At 51.7% G+C, this 15,279-nt stretch overlaps 1 protein-coding gene across 3 annotated transcripts in view; it reads left to right on the top strand.

Annotated features, from left to right (window-relative positions):
• Window positions 1-15,279, top strand: part of CDC42BPB (CDC42 binding protein kinase beta) — a 92,337-nt gene that overhangs the window by 47,358 nt on the left and 29,700 nt on the right. For all 3 annotated transcript variants that reach the window (XR_004320954.1, XR_004320955.1, XM_032482725.1), the window contains exons 5-12: window positions 127-275; window positions 6,349-6,442; window positions 8,192-8,392; window positions 10,262-10,510; window positions 11,870-11,949; window positions 13,423-13,589; window positions 13,672-13,791; window positions 14,620-14,753. Coding sequence is in view for 1 of the 3 variants with exons in the window: in XM_032482725.1 (XP_032338616.1) it covers window positions 127-275; window positions 6,349-6,442; window positions 8,192-8,392; window positions 10,262-10,510; window positions 11,870-11,949; window positions 13,423-13,589; window positions 13,672-13,791; window positions 14,620-14,753 (1,194 nt within the window). In the remaining 2 variants the exon portion in view is untranslated. The remainder of the gene's footprint in view (window positions 1-126; window positions 276-6,348; window positions 6,443-8,191; window positions 8,393-10,261; window positions 10,511-11,869; window positions 11,950-13,422; window positions 13,590-13,671; window positions 13,792-14,619; window positions 14,754-15,279) is intronic.

The following is a 15,279-nucleotide window of genomic DNA, read 5'->3' as shown; positions in this document are numbered from 1 at the left end:
GTGGGAAGCAAGCCGTTGGTCCAGACTTGAGTTACAAAGCCTCCACGGTGGAAGCTGGCCCTTTAGTCGTTAGGTTTGGCTGTGACTAAATATTGTGTTCTCTGCCCTTCCCTTCCCCGTTTGTAGTACTTAGTCATGGACTACTATGTGGGTGGCGATTTACTGACCCTGCTCAGTAAATTTGAAGACAAGCTTCCAGAAGATATGGCAAGATTCTACATTGGTGAGATGGTGTTGGCCATCGATTCCATCCATCAGCTTCATTACGTGCACAGGTAAGCTCCTTTTTATGTATTTTATGGAAGCCACATTTACTGTGTTAAAATATTCCTTTCAGAATTCCTGAGTCGTAGAGCCCGGGCTGCGGGCTCTCCTGAAAAGTCGGCAGCTAGTGGGCTCTCACTTTGGCTGTGGCCACAGTGCAGGATGCCTGACCGGGTCACTGCCTTCAGACCCCAGCGCCTGGCGCCCAGGACATTCCAGCTCCATGTGACCGTCGTGATGCTCTCTCTGTCAGCTGAAGTCACCTGCCTCTTGATATTTACCTGACACTGGCTCGTGCCCTCCCCTGCCTCAGGCACGCACAGAACACTCATGGAGGGATGGTTGGGTTGAGGAGAGGGGCTCACATCACAGCAATGGAGAGGACTTAAATAGAGTGTAACTGCCTCTTGAGTGTGCAGGGCGGGGTGGAGACTGGGGCAGGCCCCCCGCTCTCCTGGCCCTCTGCTGCCGGGCACCGGCCTGGGTGCTCGCCCAGCCTGCACCTCCGCATCCGTTTCACTCTGCTCTTAAAGATGGCAGTGCAGGCCTGTAGGGCTGGAGCGGGGGTTGGTTTTGATTTGTTTTACTTTTATGAGAGTAATTTCATAGTAATAGCAAAAATCAGATAGTTGTATAGGACTTACAACAAAACCTGGGTCTCCAGCCCTGCCCCACCCTTGCCACAGTAACGGTTGACAACTTTTTCAGTTGTCTCTTCAACTTTTCGTTGCTACCTTCATAGTTCTAAATAACAGGCTTCAGTTGCTATTTTATTTTTTGTGGGGAGGGGGTTTAGATCACACCTGTTAAAGCAGATTTAACTCTTTTACTAAGTGCATGTCTCTCCCTCACCCCTCTCTTCTGCACACACTCTCAGACTTCCCTCTTCTGGTCCCAGCTGGTAAAATGCAGCTGACCCCCGAGCAACACAGGTTTGAGCTGCTCGGGTCCACTTATACACGGTTTCTTTCAAGCATGCACACTGTCGTGCTACGTGGTCTGCAGGTGCGGGTTGCGGGGACGGAGGCCGACTACAGAGTCGTACTCAGATTACACTGCGCAGAGGGTTGGCGCCCCAACTCCGGTGTTGCTCAAGGGTCAGCTGTAGTAACTATTGGTTAAATCAGAGTTTGGCGTTGTAATATAACGTGTAAATATTACAGATGAGCTTTGTACTATAAATGGTTATACTTCTTATAAAAGTTTTCGTTTCCTCTGGAGTTGATAATTTCCCTGTTTTTTCATTAGCTACTTTTCTATGCAGCTGTCACTAATTATCACCAAATGTCGTGACCAGATTCTAAAGCTGTGTGCATTCAGGCCCACCGGGTATCCTTGGTCTGCTGTCTTCCTGGCTCTGTCCTGTCTGTCTCCCCCGTTCCTCCCTGCCCTGGTGGTTCTCAATTCAGAGCTTTCTTTTCAAGTGGAGAGATCCCTTCCCATCTCCCTGGGGCTGGATCCCTTGTTTTCTGAGTCATGCGCCTTCCTTTCTTGGTTTGTTCTTTTGACTCGGGAGCACATACCCTCCAGTACTTGCTGGAGGAGTTGTGTGAGATCTTTTTTTTAAGATCAGCATCTTAGTTCCACTGCCTGACTGATAGGTTGCCCAGTGATGGAATTCTTGATGGGGAGTCCTCCTCTTGGGACTGGGATGGTGTCGTGCCTTCCGTGTTGCCGAGCCCTCACGGGTCCCCTGAGCGGACGTCATGGTCGGGCCGAGCCTTGAAGCCTGTCAAGGATTTTCCGAAGCAGCGCAGGTCCTGTTCCGAGGGGAGCGATGGCGCCCGGTGTCGGAGTGCCAGCCCTTCAGGTCCCGCCCCAAGTGTGACCTCGTTGCTCAGGGAGGAAGTGGAGGCCCTGGGAGGTGGGACACTCGCCTCGGCGCACGGCCCTGCTCAGGGTGCTGTGCGGCAGGTCCCCACGTCACAGGGAGCTGCCCAGTAGCAGTGCGGCTTCTAGGGTGATGCTGCTGGGGACAACGTGTCTTCTTTTTTCCTGTGTTCATTTCTGTCTCTGTGCCTGCTTTTGTGACAGTTATTATGGTTGTTTTTAATATTAGATTTTGTGCTCTTCTTGATAGAACTTTGCCTAATTCACAACAGAGAGGTGAATGTCTTTGTATTTGTCACAGATCTCCAAGGAAATTCATTTGACCAGCTCTTAAGTAGTTTATTCTTTCCTGTTTTCCCCTAATTAGAAAGCTTTCTCGTTTTCTTAATTGGTTCTGGAGAAGCTTTGCTCTGTCATTTAACCTCCGGACATAGTAGGAAACATTAAAATATGCAACTCAAAAACTTTGTCTCTCAGAGTCAACTCAGTGTTCAGGCTAAGTGCTTGAACGACTTAGTGTAAAACCAGAAAGCTGCATTGTTGCAGAGTTCACCACGTGGATTTTATAGGAAGTCGGTCCTTCCCCAGTCTCAGAGGGGCATTCTGTGAGCAAGCTCAGGCTACGTTAGGGGCCGGAGGCGAGCGGCCTCGTCGGCACAAGTGTCGCCACGGGTGGGCGTAACAAACGCAGTTCAGACTGCAGCCTTGGGCCCTTCTCCGAGGAAGGACGGGTACCATGGCGGCTGTGGGCAGTGCCCTCTGCCCCACTGGCTGGACTGGCGCATCGGTAGCTGGACCCCGGAGAGGCTCGCTGGGTGCAGGGAGCAGGCCACGCAGGTGGGTGCGGCTGGAAATGCCACATCCCCGGGAGAGCAGAGGGTGCGTCCACTGTGAACGAAGCAAGAACAGGTACAGTTTTAAGAGAAGGAATATTCAGAGAACAAAAAAAGTCTTGGAAAAGAAAAAACTAGGAAGTTGAGTAGAAGAGTGTGGAGTAGAATTAGAGGAACCAGGATGAAGACAGAAAACTGGGTGGGGGGCTTGGGGCCCCCCAGAGGGAGGGCCTGGAGTGGAAGGAAGCCTATCCCACCCCTGCACACACCCCCCACCCCCCGAACCTGGGGTGGGCTTTGTCGAGGGAGCCTCACAGGGGCAAGGGTGGAGGCTGGCACTGACGTGTCGCTCAGATGTGGGACGGTGGTGGACGGGCTGGGCCCCCCTCTCCTGCGTCACAGGAACAACAGGAGAGGAAGGTCAGGCTGCAGTCTGTCCACCACTGTGAACGGCCCCCACCCCCAGCCGGTTCCACCGTTTCAGTCAGCAGCACAGCAGCCGACAGAGAAGCGGCCTTCCAGGGTGACGGGACTGCTCCCCAGTGTGTGCCCTGCTGGGGCCTGACAGCACTGCCCTGCTGGTTTCCGAGGGAGCGCAGCTGGGTCATCCCGAGCAGGATGCGGCCCGCGGGGCTGTCAGCTCCTGGCCTGGCTGTTTCTTTCCAAGTGGAGAGGTCCCTGCTCACCTCCCTGGGGCTGCGTCCCTTGCTTTCTGAGTCACGTGTCTTCCTCTTTCTTGGTTCATTCCTGTGACTTCGGTGTGCGGGAGGTCGTGGTCGGCCCCCGGCGTGCCTCCTTCTTTTCCACACGCATGCCGAGCCCCGCGTGTGGGCCCCCGAGTGGCTCTTCTGCGGGTGGCCGGTTCCGTAGTTTCTAACATCTTGCAAATGTAAATGACGTGGTGATGAATAACCTTGTGTGTGTACCTTTCCATAGTGCCGGTGTGTCTCCAGGGTGAACTCCTGGAAGGGGGATCCCTGGATCAACAGAGGAGTAAGGTGTATATTAATTATATGCTGGCATTTTTAATTAGCTGTATTAGATGTTGCCAGTTTCCTTCCATAGAGAGTGTGCCTTTTTGTGTTCCCACCAGCACTGTGTGAAAGTTTCTTTTCAGCCTTGCCAACATGGTGTGTTTTTAAACTTTTGCCGTCTGATGGATGAGAGATGGTATATAGTTGGGTGTATTTTGTTTGGGTTTTTTTTTTGCCATTCTTGTGAACTTGAATGTCATTTTTCTGTCTTTCTGTGTGCGCCTTTGTGAGTTGTTTATTTCCTGCCATTTGCCCATTTCTCTAGATGATTTTTGGCTTTTTCCTTCAATTGTTAAATATTTGCCTTTTACCAGTAATTAATGTTGCAAATATTCTTTCCCAGTTTGCCATTTGTCTTTTGGCTTTGTTTGTTGTAGTCTTTTGCTGTGCAGATTTTTTTTTATGTATTAAATTTATTGGCCTTTTATTACATTACGATTTTGAGTCATAGTTAGAAGTCCTTTTTTTTAACCCCCAGAGAAGAAGAAAACCAATGTTCTCTTCTAGCAGTTTCAGGTTTCAGTGTAGATCGTGAGCCCTCTGGAGCTGTCCTGGTGCGAACAGTAGGTCTGGCTTTGTCTTGAGGCACGAGGCGCTCCAGTTGCCCCAGCGCCAGCTCATTGGTCTCTGCCCGCTGACTGGAGGTAACGTCTGTATTGGGAATATACTGAGTTTCCTCAGGTGGTCTGTTTCCGGACGGTCTGCTCCGTCCCCCCGTGGTCTTTCTCTGCCCCAGGACCACACTGTTCAGCTGTGGAGGCTCCAGATCAGGTGGGGCCAGTGTCCCCATCATCCCTCTTTCTCTGCAGTGTTTTTCTGGCTGCTCTTTGATGTTGATTGTTTCATGTGCACTTCAGTGTCAACTTGTCTGGCTCCAAAAAACAGGACGATGATTTTTGATGGGCCCTTTCATCTATAGATTCAGGCTTTTTTTTTTTTTTTAACTTCTGGAAAGTTCTCTTGGTTGATAGTCTCAGGTTGTTTTATTGCTTTGATTTTGGAACACCTGCTGTGTGTGTTGCACCTTCTTTGCTGTTGTCCATTTCAGTGTCCAGCTACTTTCTCTCTGACCCTTTTCAGTCCTTTCTTTGTCTCATTTTTATTCTTCCAGGTCTTTCCCTCCCTTTCTTTGACGCCTTTCATTAGATTTTTATTTGAATTTATTCTCTTTTGGCATCTTATAATTTAGTCCTTATTTCTGTTAAAATTGTGTCTTTTTTTTCATTTCTTTCCTGAATTAAATCAGTTCTTTTCATTTCTCTCTTTTTGTCTAGTTCTGTTCTTAGTTTTTATTTTCCTGACTTACTGAGAGATTATTTTGTTCTTTCATACTCCTGTTTATTTAAGGATATTTGTTTCAGTTTGGAGTGCTGGGCTAGAGTTTTCTTCTGCTTTGTTCGTGTTTTTTTGAGTAAGAGTTGTCATCATCTTTTGCTCACTTGTTTGTGAAGCCCACTCCTGTTGTTGAGTTGGTGCTCCCGTGTGTGTCTGCTGAGGGTGGTGGTCTGCCCAGTTCTTTATCCGTCCTCCTGCAGGTGGACGTTAGAGGATTCCACTTCGCAGCCGTTACAAGTTGTGCTGCTGAGAGTATCTCTGCACTCTTCTTGGTGAACATCTTCCTTTGCTTTTAATGTTTACGTTCCTGTTCACACTGTCCAGTCATATAAGCTTATTCTACCAGGAAAGAGGGCTGGTGCCTTAAAGTCAACCCTCCCGCCATGTTGGCAGGTGCACAGAAGAGCAGGTAGGACCCCAGAACCTCAAGTTCGCTTTCCTGTCTCCCTTTGCTGCTCTGTGATTGGACAGCCCCTGTCCTTGAGCTCCGGTGACTTCACCTGCAGGGCACAGCGTGGGGTCCACCCCTGGCCTGACTCCTTGACTCCTCACGTCTCCGTTCAGGTGTCTTCCTCCGTGGTCACTCCCGCCACACGGCGCTCTCTGTCCCTCCTCCTCCTTTTACGTTTCCTCATTATCTTCACAGCACTTACTGTGTGGGTTGCAGTCGGTGATGCTGAGACCACGTGCGTGTCTGTATTTGCATGCTTGTGTTCAGACACCTCAGCCAGTGTGAGGCTTTCTGATGGCGGGGCTGTGCGGGCTGGAGAGCAGCTCCTGGCCCAGGGAGATGCTCAGGAAGCACTGGTTAGCGGGGTGGCCGGGCAGGGACAGCACTGGCGTCTTGACCGCCGCACAGGCCCGCGCAGTGGGGTGGGGGTAGGGGGCTGCCGCCCTGCCCTCGGAATCATCGCCAGGCCGACCTCCCAGGCCGTGACAGCTGTCATGACTGAGGCTGGCGTTCCTTCTGCTGACCACTGCTAGTTAAGGGCTTTGACCTACCTGATGTGCTGCATGGAAATGGTTAATCTATGTGTTTATTTTACTAACAGAGACATTAAGCCTGACAATGTCCTTTTGGATGTGAATGGTCATATCCGCCTGGCCGACTTTGGATCGTGTTTGAAGATGAACGATGATGGAACTGTAGGTATTTTTGTTGGAGATTCTCCATGTGGTTTTGGGTCTTCCCTGAAATTAGAAGGGGCTCATTCACATTTTCAGTTTGAGATACAGTTAAGAAACCAAGTTTATAAACGTATATTAAGATAAGTCTATTTAAGAGCCAGTTAAAATTTTCTATTTTGAGTTTAAATATCTTTATTGCTTTTTATGTTTCCAAAAGTAATACATATGCCTTGTAAGAAGAGAGGCTGTCAGCTGGAAGCATGCCCACATGGCAGTGAGAGGCACTCTTGGGTCCTTTCTTAAAATGCTCTCAGGTGACAGACCTCAACTGTATAACAGGACCTCCTCATTTCTGTCTGGGGTGCGCAACTTCCTGTTGGTCAGGGGGTTCGCAGGTCCAGAATCGGGTCACTGGCACACAGGGTCCACGGGCCGGCGGGCACGCCCACTAGGGCAGGGGACACCCCTGGAATGGCTGTCACCTGGAGCCCGGGTGTGGGCCCTGGTCAGCTCAGCGCTTTGGCCGGCCGCTCCAGTGGGGCTGCCTGGCCTTAGGGCTTTGGCAGCATCTCTCCTGGGGCCCTTGTCAGGTTTAGTCTTGGATGTTTGGGAGTCTTCTCCTTCAAAGCCAACACCACCACAGAGTCTAAGGTAACTGCTTCTCCAGAGGAGACGGTCCCTTCTCTTCTATGAGCTTTCAAGCAGCAGTAAGGGAACCCGTAAAACTGGCGTCACTTAACGGTGTTTTTTAAAGGAGCGCAGCCATTTACTCGCTTTCTCTCCACAAAGCCAGTCTCTCTTATTTCTAAAGGTCTCGGCAAAGTGCTGATTGACGTATTGGTGCTATTCCCAGACGCAGCCTTCTAACGAGGGGATGTGGCCGGAGCGTTGTTGCCTTCCCCACCGGCCTGGTACCCCTCATGGTGGACACTCACCTGGGTTATTTGTCACCCGGCAGCCGGCTCCCTGCTGGTTCGCTCAACCGGGCTCGGGGGTGCGCGGCCTGAGGGAGAGTCTGGCCCTTCCTGGGACCGAATTCTTGACTGTTGTTTGTGTCCTGCTCGACCTTCAGTCTCACAGGCCCCGCACTCTCCCTGTGCTCTGAGACCAGTCTGGCTTCCCAGCTTCCCCAGCCCCCTTGCTTTCTCCATGGTGGTGGCTGCTGTCACTGACTGCACCTCTGCTTAGAAATGTCTCTGTGTCCAGGTCCGTGCCTGCTCGTGGCGACAGCTGAGGAACTGATCTTTCCCTTTAGGGGCCTTAGCCTCCCAGTTCCTTGTCTCGGGAGTACCTCGGCTCCCGGCTGGTACTTCCAGGTGCTCCTTTTGGGAGGCCAGAGGGTAGGCCATAGGTGAGCAGCCTTAGCTTCCCCTGGGAGCATGTTAGCCCAGGTGGTCTCCATGCACGTGAAAGTCTGGGAAGGGCTGGCCTGGATGCCAGTGGTCCCTGGACCGCACTTTGAGTAGCGATGGAGAAGGTGGGACTGTAGCACCATTTGGGGGCTGTGGTGAGCATCTGAGCATCTGAAGACCCAGCGTGCTGCAGGAGAGCCTTGTGCAATCTGGAGACTGCCCCGTGTTTAGCGCTGCAAAAAGAACATTTATTTGCATCAAATTTTGAATTACTTGGTTTTTTAATCTTGGTCATGTGCCAGTTTTATTCCATGATTATTTCATCATCTGTAGTCCCTGTTTTAGAGAAAGTAGCTAGAAATGTAAAATTAGAGATGTCACCGGGTTTCCCTTCAGCAGCACCCTCTACCCAAAGGTCCAGTCCTCCGTGGCCGTGGGCACACCTGACTACATCTCGCCGGAGATCCTGCAGGCAATGGAGGACGGCATGGGCAAGTACGGCCCTGAGTGCGACTGGTGGTCCCTGGGCGTCTGCATGTACGAGATGCTTTATGGAGAGACACCCTTTTACGCAGAGTCCCTCGTGGAGACCTATGGCAAGATCATGAACCACGAAGTAAGACATCGCATTTCCACGCCCTGTTCTGTACTGGTCCCGAGGTGCAGGCCCAGAAACAGGGAGAGCAGTGAGAGGGGGCAGCACTGGGGGAGAGACGGTGGGGTTGGAGCAGGCTGGTGGCAGCCAGACAGGAATCGGGGGATTCAGGAGGTTTGGAAGGTAGACTCCGTGCAGGCTGAGAGGCGGGTGTGCAGGAGGGCAGTTCAAGGGTGACCCCTCTCTGGCTGAGGGTGATGGGGCCCACTGGTCAGAATCCCTACAGGGGAAGTGGCTTCAGTAGGAAGGTGCGGGTGCCCGTGTGACCGTGTGGAGTGGGACTTGGTGCTTGGGGGGCCAGCTGGGCACCTTGACCTTCAGGTCTGGATTCCTCAGTTAGAGGCCAGCTCCGACTCTCCGCCCTGTTCGCCTGGACGTCAGCTGTCACAGACAGATCACACATGTCAGTGTAGTAGTTGTCTTAATCCTTTCTTGATCCTGTTTCTTTTCCTCTTATTTTTTACTTTTCTCAGTTGTTCATTTTTGTCTTCAGTGTTGCTTTCTTCTGTCTTCCGTTTTCTTTTAATTATTTCCTCTTCCATCTCATATTTTTCTCTTTTTTTTCCTTTATACTACACATCAGATGTGTTCCTAGTGCAGTTCCATCCTCTCTGCTGTAGTGTTGTGTCCCCGCCTGCTCTGGGACGCGCTCTCAGCCCGGAGGCCCCCCCTTGTGTGCTGCTTGTCCTCCCCCGCTCGAGCAGAGAGTGTGTTAATACTAAAGTGGTAAATGGTCTTCCACTCAACTCTGTGTCAGAGCAAGTCATACTCTACAAAAACAAAACCACTTTTCCCAAAGTAGAAATAAATTTTTTCATTTATAAGTGAATACATACTTACCATAAAACCTTCAGACAGTGCAAAAATGTGTACAGTAGGTGGTGACAATCAGCCCGTCTTCCCAGGGATACGCGTGGTTAAGGCAACAAATAGGACTTGTTTAATTCTCAGAGCCTGTAATTACTGCGTGCTTCCACCCACGAGGCCGGTCCAGCAGCCTTCGTGTGGTCGTTCATTTACTCTTCACAGCAGCCCCATGAAGCAGTGCAGAGATCACAGAGGTCAGGCCCACTGTGCCTGCATGTGTGGCCTTGGCCTTGTGGACTTAAGCTACCGGGTTGGGGGTGGGGTGTATTTAAAGAAGTGGCATCACACCACATGCGGCCAGATTTCTTGGTCATCCTTCTACTCAGTGCTCGGAGCTGGACCTATGTGTGTGTGTATGTGTGTCTGTGTGTGTGTATGTGGGTCTGTGTGTGTGGGTGTGTCTGGGTGTGTGGGTGGGTGTGTGTATGTGCGCGTGTGTGTGGGTGTGTGTGTGTCTGTGGGTGTGCCGTATCTTTTTAACAAGTCCCTTTCTGATGAGCATGTAGGCAGTTTTCAGTTTTCTTGGTCAGGATGCAATGGCATCGTGAACACGTTACATCTTCTCTTTGTGACGGCCTCTCTAGAGGTAAGTTTTAGAAGTGGAGCTGCTACAGCTGTTGGCAGAAATGCCTTCTGGAAGGCGGTGCCAGCTTCTGTTCCCGCCCACAACCTGTCCTCAGCGTTCTTTGCCACCTTGACAGGTGAAAAAACGTATCACCGCTTTAACTTACGTGGGTTGTGGTAACACGTCTGCTGTGAGTGCAACCAGCAAGTCTAACGATTTTCATGGTCGCCTTTCCAGAACTTCCGTTTCATTAGCTTTGGTTGCATTTGGCTACCATGAAGTAAGAAGTGATCGTTGCTTTGGAACTGTTTCTGTTTTGTCTCTGGTGATGTCTGTGCACCTTAGATATTCCTGAATGTTTTAATCGCGTGTCCCCTGATTGCTCCCATCCCTTGCAGGAGCGGTTTCAGTTCCCCTCCCATGTCACCGATGTGTCTGAGGAAGCGAAGGACCTCATCCAGAGGCTGATCTGCAGCCGGGAGCGCCGACTGGGCCAGAACGGGATCGAGGACTTCAAGAAGCACGCGTTCTTTGAAGGACTGAACTGGGAAAACATACGGAACCTGGAAGCACCTTACATCCCGGACGTGAGCAGCCCTTCCGACACATCCAACTTCGACGTGGACGACGACGTGCTGAGGAACGTTGTAAGTGGGGCCGCGGCGTCCCGGGAGGGCTGCGTGTCGGCGGTGCCACGCTGGGGGCCGCCCGTCCCGATGAGGAGTCAGAGAGCTGTGTGCCCTGAGAGACCTGTCAGCTGTCTCGAGAAAGGCACCTTCTTTTCCAGCCTTCGGCCTGGTCCTTAATGTCCCTTTTTAAAAATGATGAATTACTCAATTTGAGTAAAATCAAGTCAAGTAGCTATCTTGTTTTAGAATTCATCAGATATACTTCCACTTTTATTTTCATGGCACTTTGTACGTTTGCAAGGCGGTGTTGTGTATGTTACCCTGTTAGGGCTTCACTGCTGCCCTGTTAGCACTGTCAGGACCCGGGCTGCAGCCCCCCAGGTGCTGTGTGGGCCTCTGAGTTCCCAGCCCTTCTCAGGGTCGCTGTGCGCAAGACCATGTTCTGTCCTCCCACCATGTCGTGTCTTCACGTGTGCATGAGCGGAGGTCAGGAGCCACTGTGTACATGTAGATTTTGTCTTTTACTGGCTAAGATCACGGGTTTCTCAGGTTGGGTCCTGGCCTGGGGCCCGTCTGGTGTCTGACCTGGTCTGACGGGCCTCTGATTGGCCCTGGGGAGCTCTTCTCCTACGCTGCAAATCTACTTTGGTCTCATCACCCAGCCTTATTTGTCTGTAAGTGTGTCTTTGCTGGGGGATAGAGAAACTGAGGTTTGACCAAGTAAGAGAAAAATCTGATTACTCCTCAGTTGAGAGACTTTTTCTTAATAAAATAAGAGCTGAACTTTAGACAACGTGGAGAAAAGACTGAGATGAGTGTTATCGTTGTTGAAAGGATTTTTCCTGGACTTCAAGGAAACTACTTACACACTGCAGTTTCCCAGATAAGTAAGTTTAGTTTTGCTTTTAATAAAGAAGGACCTTCAAATTAAAAAACAAGGTTGTAAGAAAGTTACCTGAAGTAGTCTCCCCTGGGGTTCCAGACCTCTTGTCTGCCTTTGGCCCCTGTTTCAGGCCAAGAACCGCGAGCCCCAGCCTCTGCCCCACATCTCCCCAGGGTCGCAGTGAGCAGTGGGTCCTGCCGCGGGGAAACTGGTGGTCACCAGCCTGATCCAGGTTCGGCCTGGGCCATTGTCATCCTCATAGGCGGCGCATGTGTCCCCTCGGCTGCGCTGCCCGCTGGCCAGAGTCAGGAACGAGCAGTGGCTGCGCCAGTGCTCGGCTCCCGTGCGGGCCGTGCCGCAGAGCCGGCCTTCCGGAAGGCTGCGAGAGTCTCCCTGGTTCACACTTGCTTTCACTGTCACAGTGACAGTCTTTCTTCTTTGTTTCTGGTTTGTTTGAACGTAATTTCCTTTATGCTGTGTGTGCTTTTATGCAGGAAATACTGCCTCCTGGCTCTCACACAGGCTTCTCTGGGTTACATTTGCCGTTCATCGGTTTCACGTTCACAACAGAAAGGTATGTCTAGGTTTACCGTTCCCCAGGCCCAGCCTTCCCCTGGGGAGACAGCGAGGGCGTGCTGGCAGTCTGAGGTGGGGATGGCCTGAGGGAGCATCCAGTGGGCTTTGTCCTTTGAAAGTGCACACCTGCCTTTGCACACGGTGACATTTGGCAGGGTCGCAGGCTTTGTCCATACAGGGCCTAAGTAGAAACAGTTTAGGCTTTGTGGTTTCTGTTGTGTATTCTTTTTTAAACAACCCACTAAAAATGTGGAAACCATTCTTAGCTCATAGGAGGTTCAGGAGCAGACTTGGGGGGACTTGGCCGCTGGCTGATCCCTGACCTCTAGGCCGCAGAACATTGGTGGCCACAGCCAGCAGCGCGGTGCCGCCGTGCTCAGCTGGGCCGTCCCCATACACTGAACGCTCCGAGAGCCCCAGCCCCATGTGCTGTCTGCATCTGCAGGCCTGTCTTGAGTGGCCCTTATGGGGCCGTGTTGCCTGAGGAGCTCTGACTTGCTTTTCAAAGGAAACCGGCCAAGCGGAGAGGTCTTGAGAAGAAAGGCAGGAGAAATACAACAAATGGAACTGCCACGGCTCCTGAAACCAGGGCACCGAACTGGACTCAGGGCTGCTCTGGCTACTGGTGCCTGAGCTAATGGAAAGTCCTTCAAAAGAGGGTTACTTCTGCTCAAGTGCATAGAAACTCTCTTTGGGTGTGAGAGGCCAGAGCTAAACAGCACTTAAGCCAAAGTGACGGCTGATGCCTGCTAGCCCAGAGGCAGCGTCCGGGATGTAGTGGGCTCCTGAGTTGTGAATTCCTCCTGCAGAGGCTCTCGACCTTTCTGCTGCATTGCAGCTCACTAGGTGTTTATCCCACCTGTGGGTCCCACCTGGTGGGTTGGGCCCTGGGATCTCCGCCCTGAGTGGCCCGGCAGGGGCAGTGCACACACTCTCAGGCCGCCCCTGAGAGTAACTAGTCCCAGGGTTAAGCCCTGTCGTGGCTGCGATCTGTGCGTCAGTGTGCACCTGCGCGCCAGAGAGCAGCTCAGCTCTGCCGGGCCAGGTGCCGGTTCTGAGGGGGCCGTACAGGCGGTTCAGTCTCCCGGGGACGATAGGCTCCAGGAGTTGGACACATTGTCCCCAGCCGGTGCAGAACCAGTGAGGCCCCACAAGCCCGGCTCCTCGCATGGAACTCCTCTCTGCGTGTGTCGTTAAGTGTAGGCGATGGTTCGGACGTCACACTCCCCTCCCTGGTGGAGGTGCCTTCTTTGACTCGCTCTGGGGGCATGTCCCTCTCCGCTGCCCGCTGTCACCCCATCCCGTGCACTAAGGGCGACTCTAGTGTTGGTTCCATAGACAGTGGCCTTTTCACAGGCATTTTTGTTTGCCAATTTTAAAAGACTTATCTTTTACCTCAGGAAATTTTTAAGTGGTAACGAAATCACTGTAAATTCTCAGTAGATCAGCAACCATGTTGCTGTATTTGCAGCTGTTTTTCTGACCGAGGCTCTCTGAAGAGCATAATGCAGTCCAGCACGTTAACCAAAGACGAGGGTGTGCAGCGGGACTTGGAGAACAGCTTGCAGGTTGAAGCCTATGAAAGACGGATCCGGAGACTGGAGCAGGAGAGACTGGAGCTGAGCAGGAAGCTGCAAGGTGAGTGCCAGCCTCAGCCCCCGCGCCTCGGGCTGTCTGCAGGCGCTGAGCACCTGCACTCACACCCTGTCTCCACCCCCAGAGTCCACCCAGACTGTGCAGTCCCTCCATGGCTCCGCCCGGGCCCTGGGCAGCTCAGCCCGTGATAAAGAAATCAAAAAGCTAAATGAAGAAATCGAACGTTTGAAGAATAAAATTGCAGGTAAGTAAAACTTCTTAGTCTCTGTTCTTGGGCATTAATCTCTGCAAAGAAAATCTTCAGAGTTGTTTTCATCAAAAAGGAAAGCAGGAGAAAGAGCTTAAACCTTAGCAAACTTGTTTAGAGTTCTCGTATTTTGCCAGTTTGTAAAAATTGTTTCTCCAACTTGCTTAACTCTAATAATGTAATTTTATAGTTATAGCTAGAATCAGTTCCTAGTATTATTATCCTTAAACTCTCATTCCTTTGTCTTAATTCTCCTGTTTGTGGCTCCGAGACGGAATTGCCGTAACTCATTTCTTTCTGGCATTTCTGTCGGTGGCTGTGCTTACTTTTCAGTCTCTTGGGTGCCAGGTCTGTTGTCACCGTCCATCTCTCTTGGTTCCTAGGTTATGAAAGCTTCCAAAGGGCATCCGTTAGGTCTTAATCCTTAACCTGACTTGTGGGGTGGCGCTGCAGTTGACGCTGACTCATCAGACCTGGCTCAGCTGCCTGCTCTGTGTCTGGAATCCCAGCTCCCTGATCCAGAAAAATGCTTTGGCTGAGTCCTTTAATCACTCATACCTCGTCACATACTGTGGGTACACCGTGCTGGCTTACGTGGCTCAGCAGGGACGAACAGACAGGCTCCCGGTCCCGGGGAGAGCGCACGGCAGCAGTCCAAGCAAAGTCAGTGCTCACGGGTGCAGGTGGCCGCACGGGTGTGAGGGAGAAAGTCAGAAAGTCTCTAAGCAACAGAGTGTTAGGAGCCATTAAATAATTCACTGTCAGTGAGTGGGATAACAAAGTTTTGCATCTAAAGGAACACAATTTATTTTCACTTTTGCTCAGATTCAAATAGGCTCGAACGACAACTCGAGGACACAGTGACTCTTCGCCAAGAGCATGAGGACTCCACGCTTCGGCTGAAAGGCCTGGAAAAGCAGTACCGTGTGGTGCGGCAGGAAAAGGAGGAGTTTCACAAGGTGGCCGAGGCTTGGTTTGTGTGAGAAGCGTTTGCGTGGGTGTGCAGAATGTGTGAGGCTGGGTTTGGCAGACATTTGAAGACCCCCTAGGACCCTGGCCAGCGCTGCCTGCAGCTCCTAAGGAGCAAGGCTGGGCCTGGTTCCCACGCAGCTGCTTCCAGGCTGCGGGTGGCCCATAAGTGGCTTGGCTGCAGGGGGCACACACTTTCCAGTCGTCATCTTTAATCTCCTCCACACCCCTCCTGAGTTGGCGGTGTCTCCCCTCGTGACAGTAAGGACCTGGTGATTCGGAGGACTTGCCTGCGTCCTAGGCCAGGGTAGCTGACCCATCTGGCTGAGGGTGCTTGTCCTCACCCAAGCCAGGGTCCTCGCCCTTCCTGCTCAGCCAGGCTGCCCTCAGCCACCTGCAGTTTTGATAGCTGGACCTTGTAAAAGAGACCATAAAAATGAGGGTGACGCCCCCATAACTCCTTTATAAATTTGGTTTTCAGTAAAATACGTCAGACTACGTGCTCAGGTGCCAGTA

Source organism: Camelus ferus, chromosome 6 (assembly GCF_009834535.1).
Source record: "Camelus ferus isolate YT-003-E chromosome 6, BCGSAC_Cfer_1.0, whole genome shotgun sequence".
NCBI lineage: Eukaryota > Metazoa > Chordata > Mammalia > Artiodactyla > Camelidae > Camelus > Camelus ferus.
The sequence above is the reverse complement of the archived record's forward strand: the minus strand, read 5'-3'. Positions and strand labels throughout refer to the sequence as shown.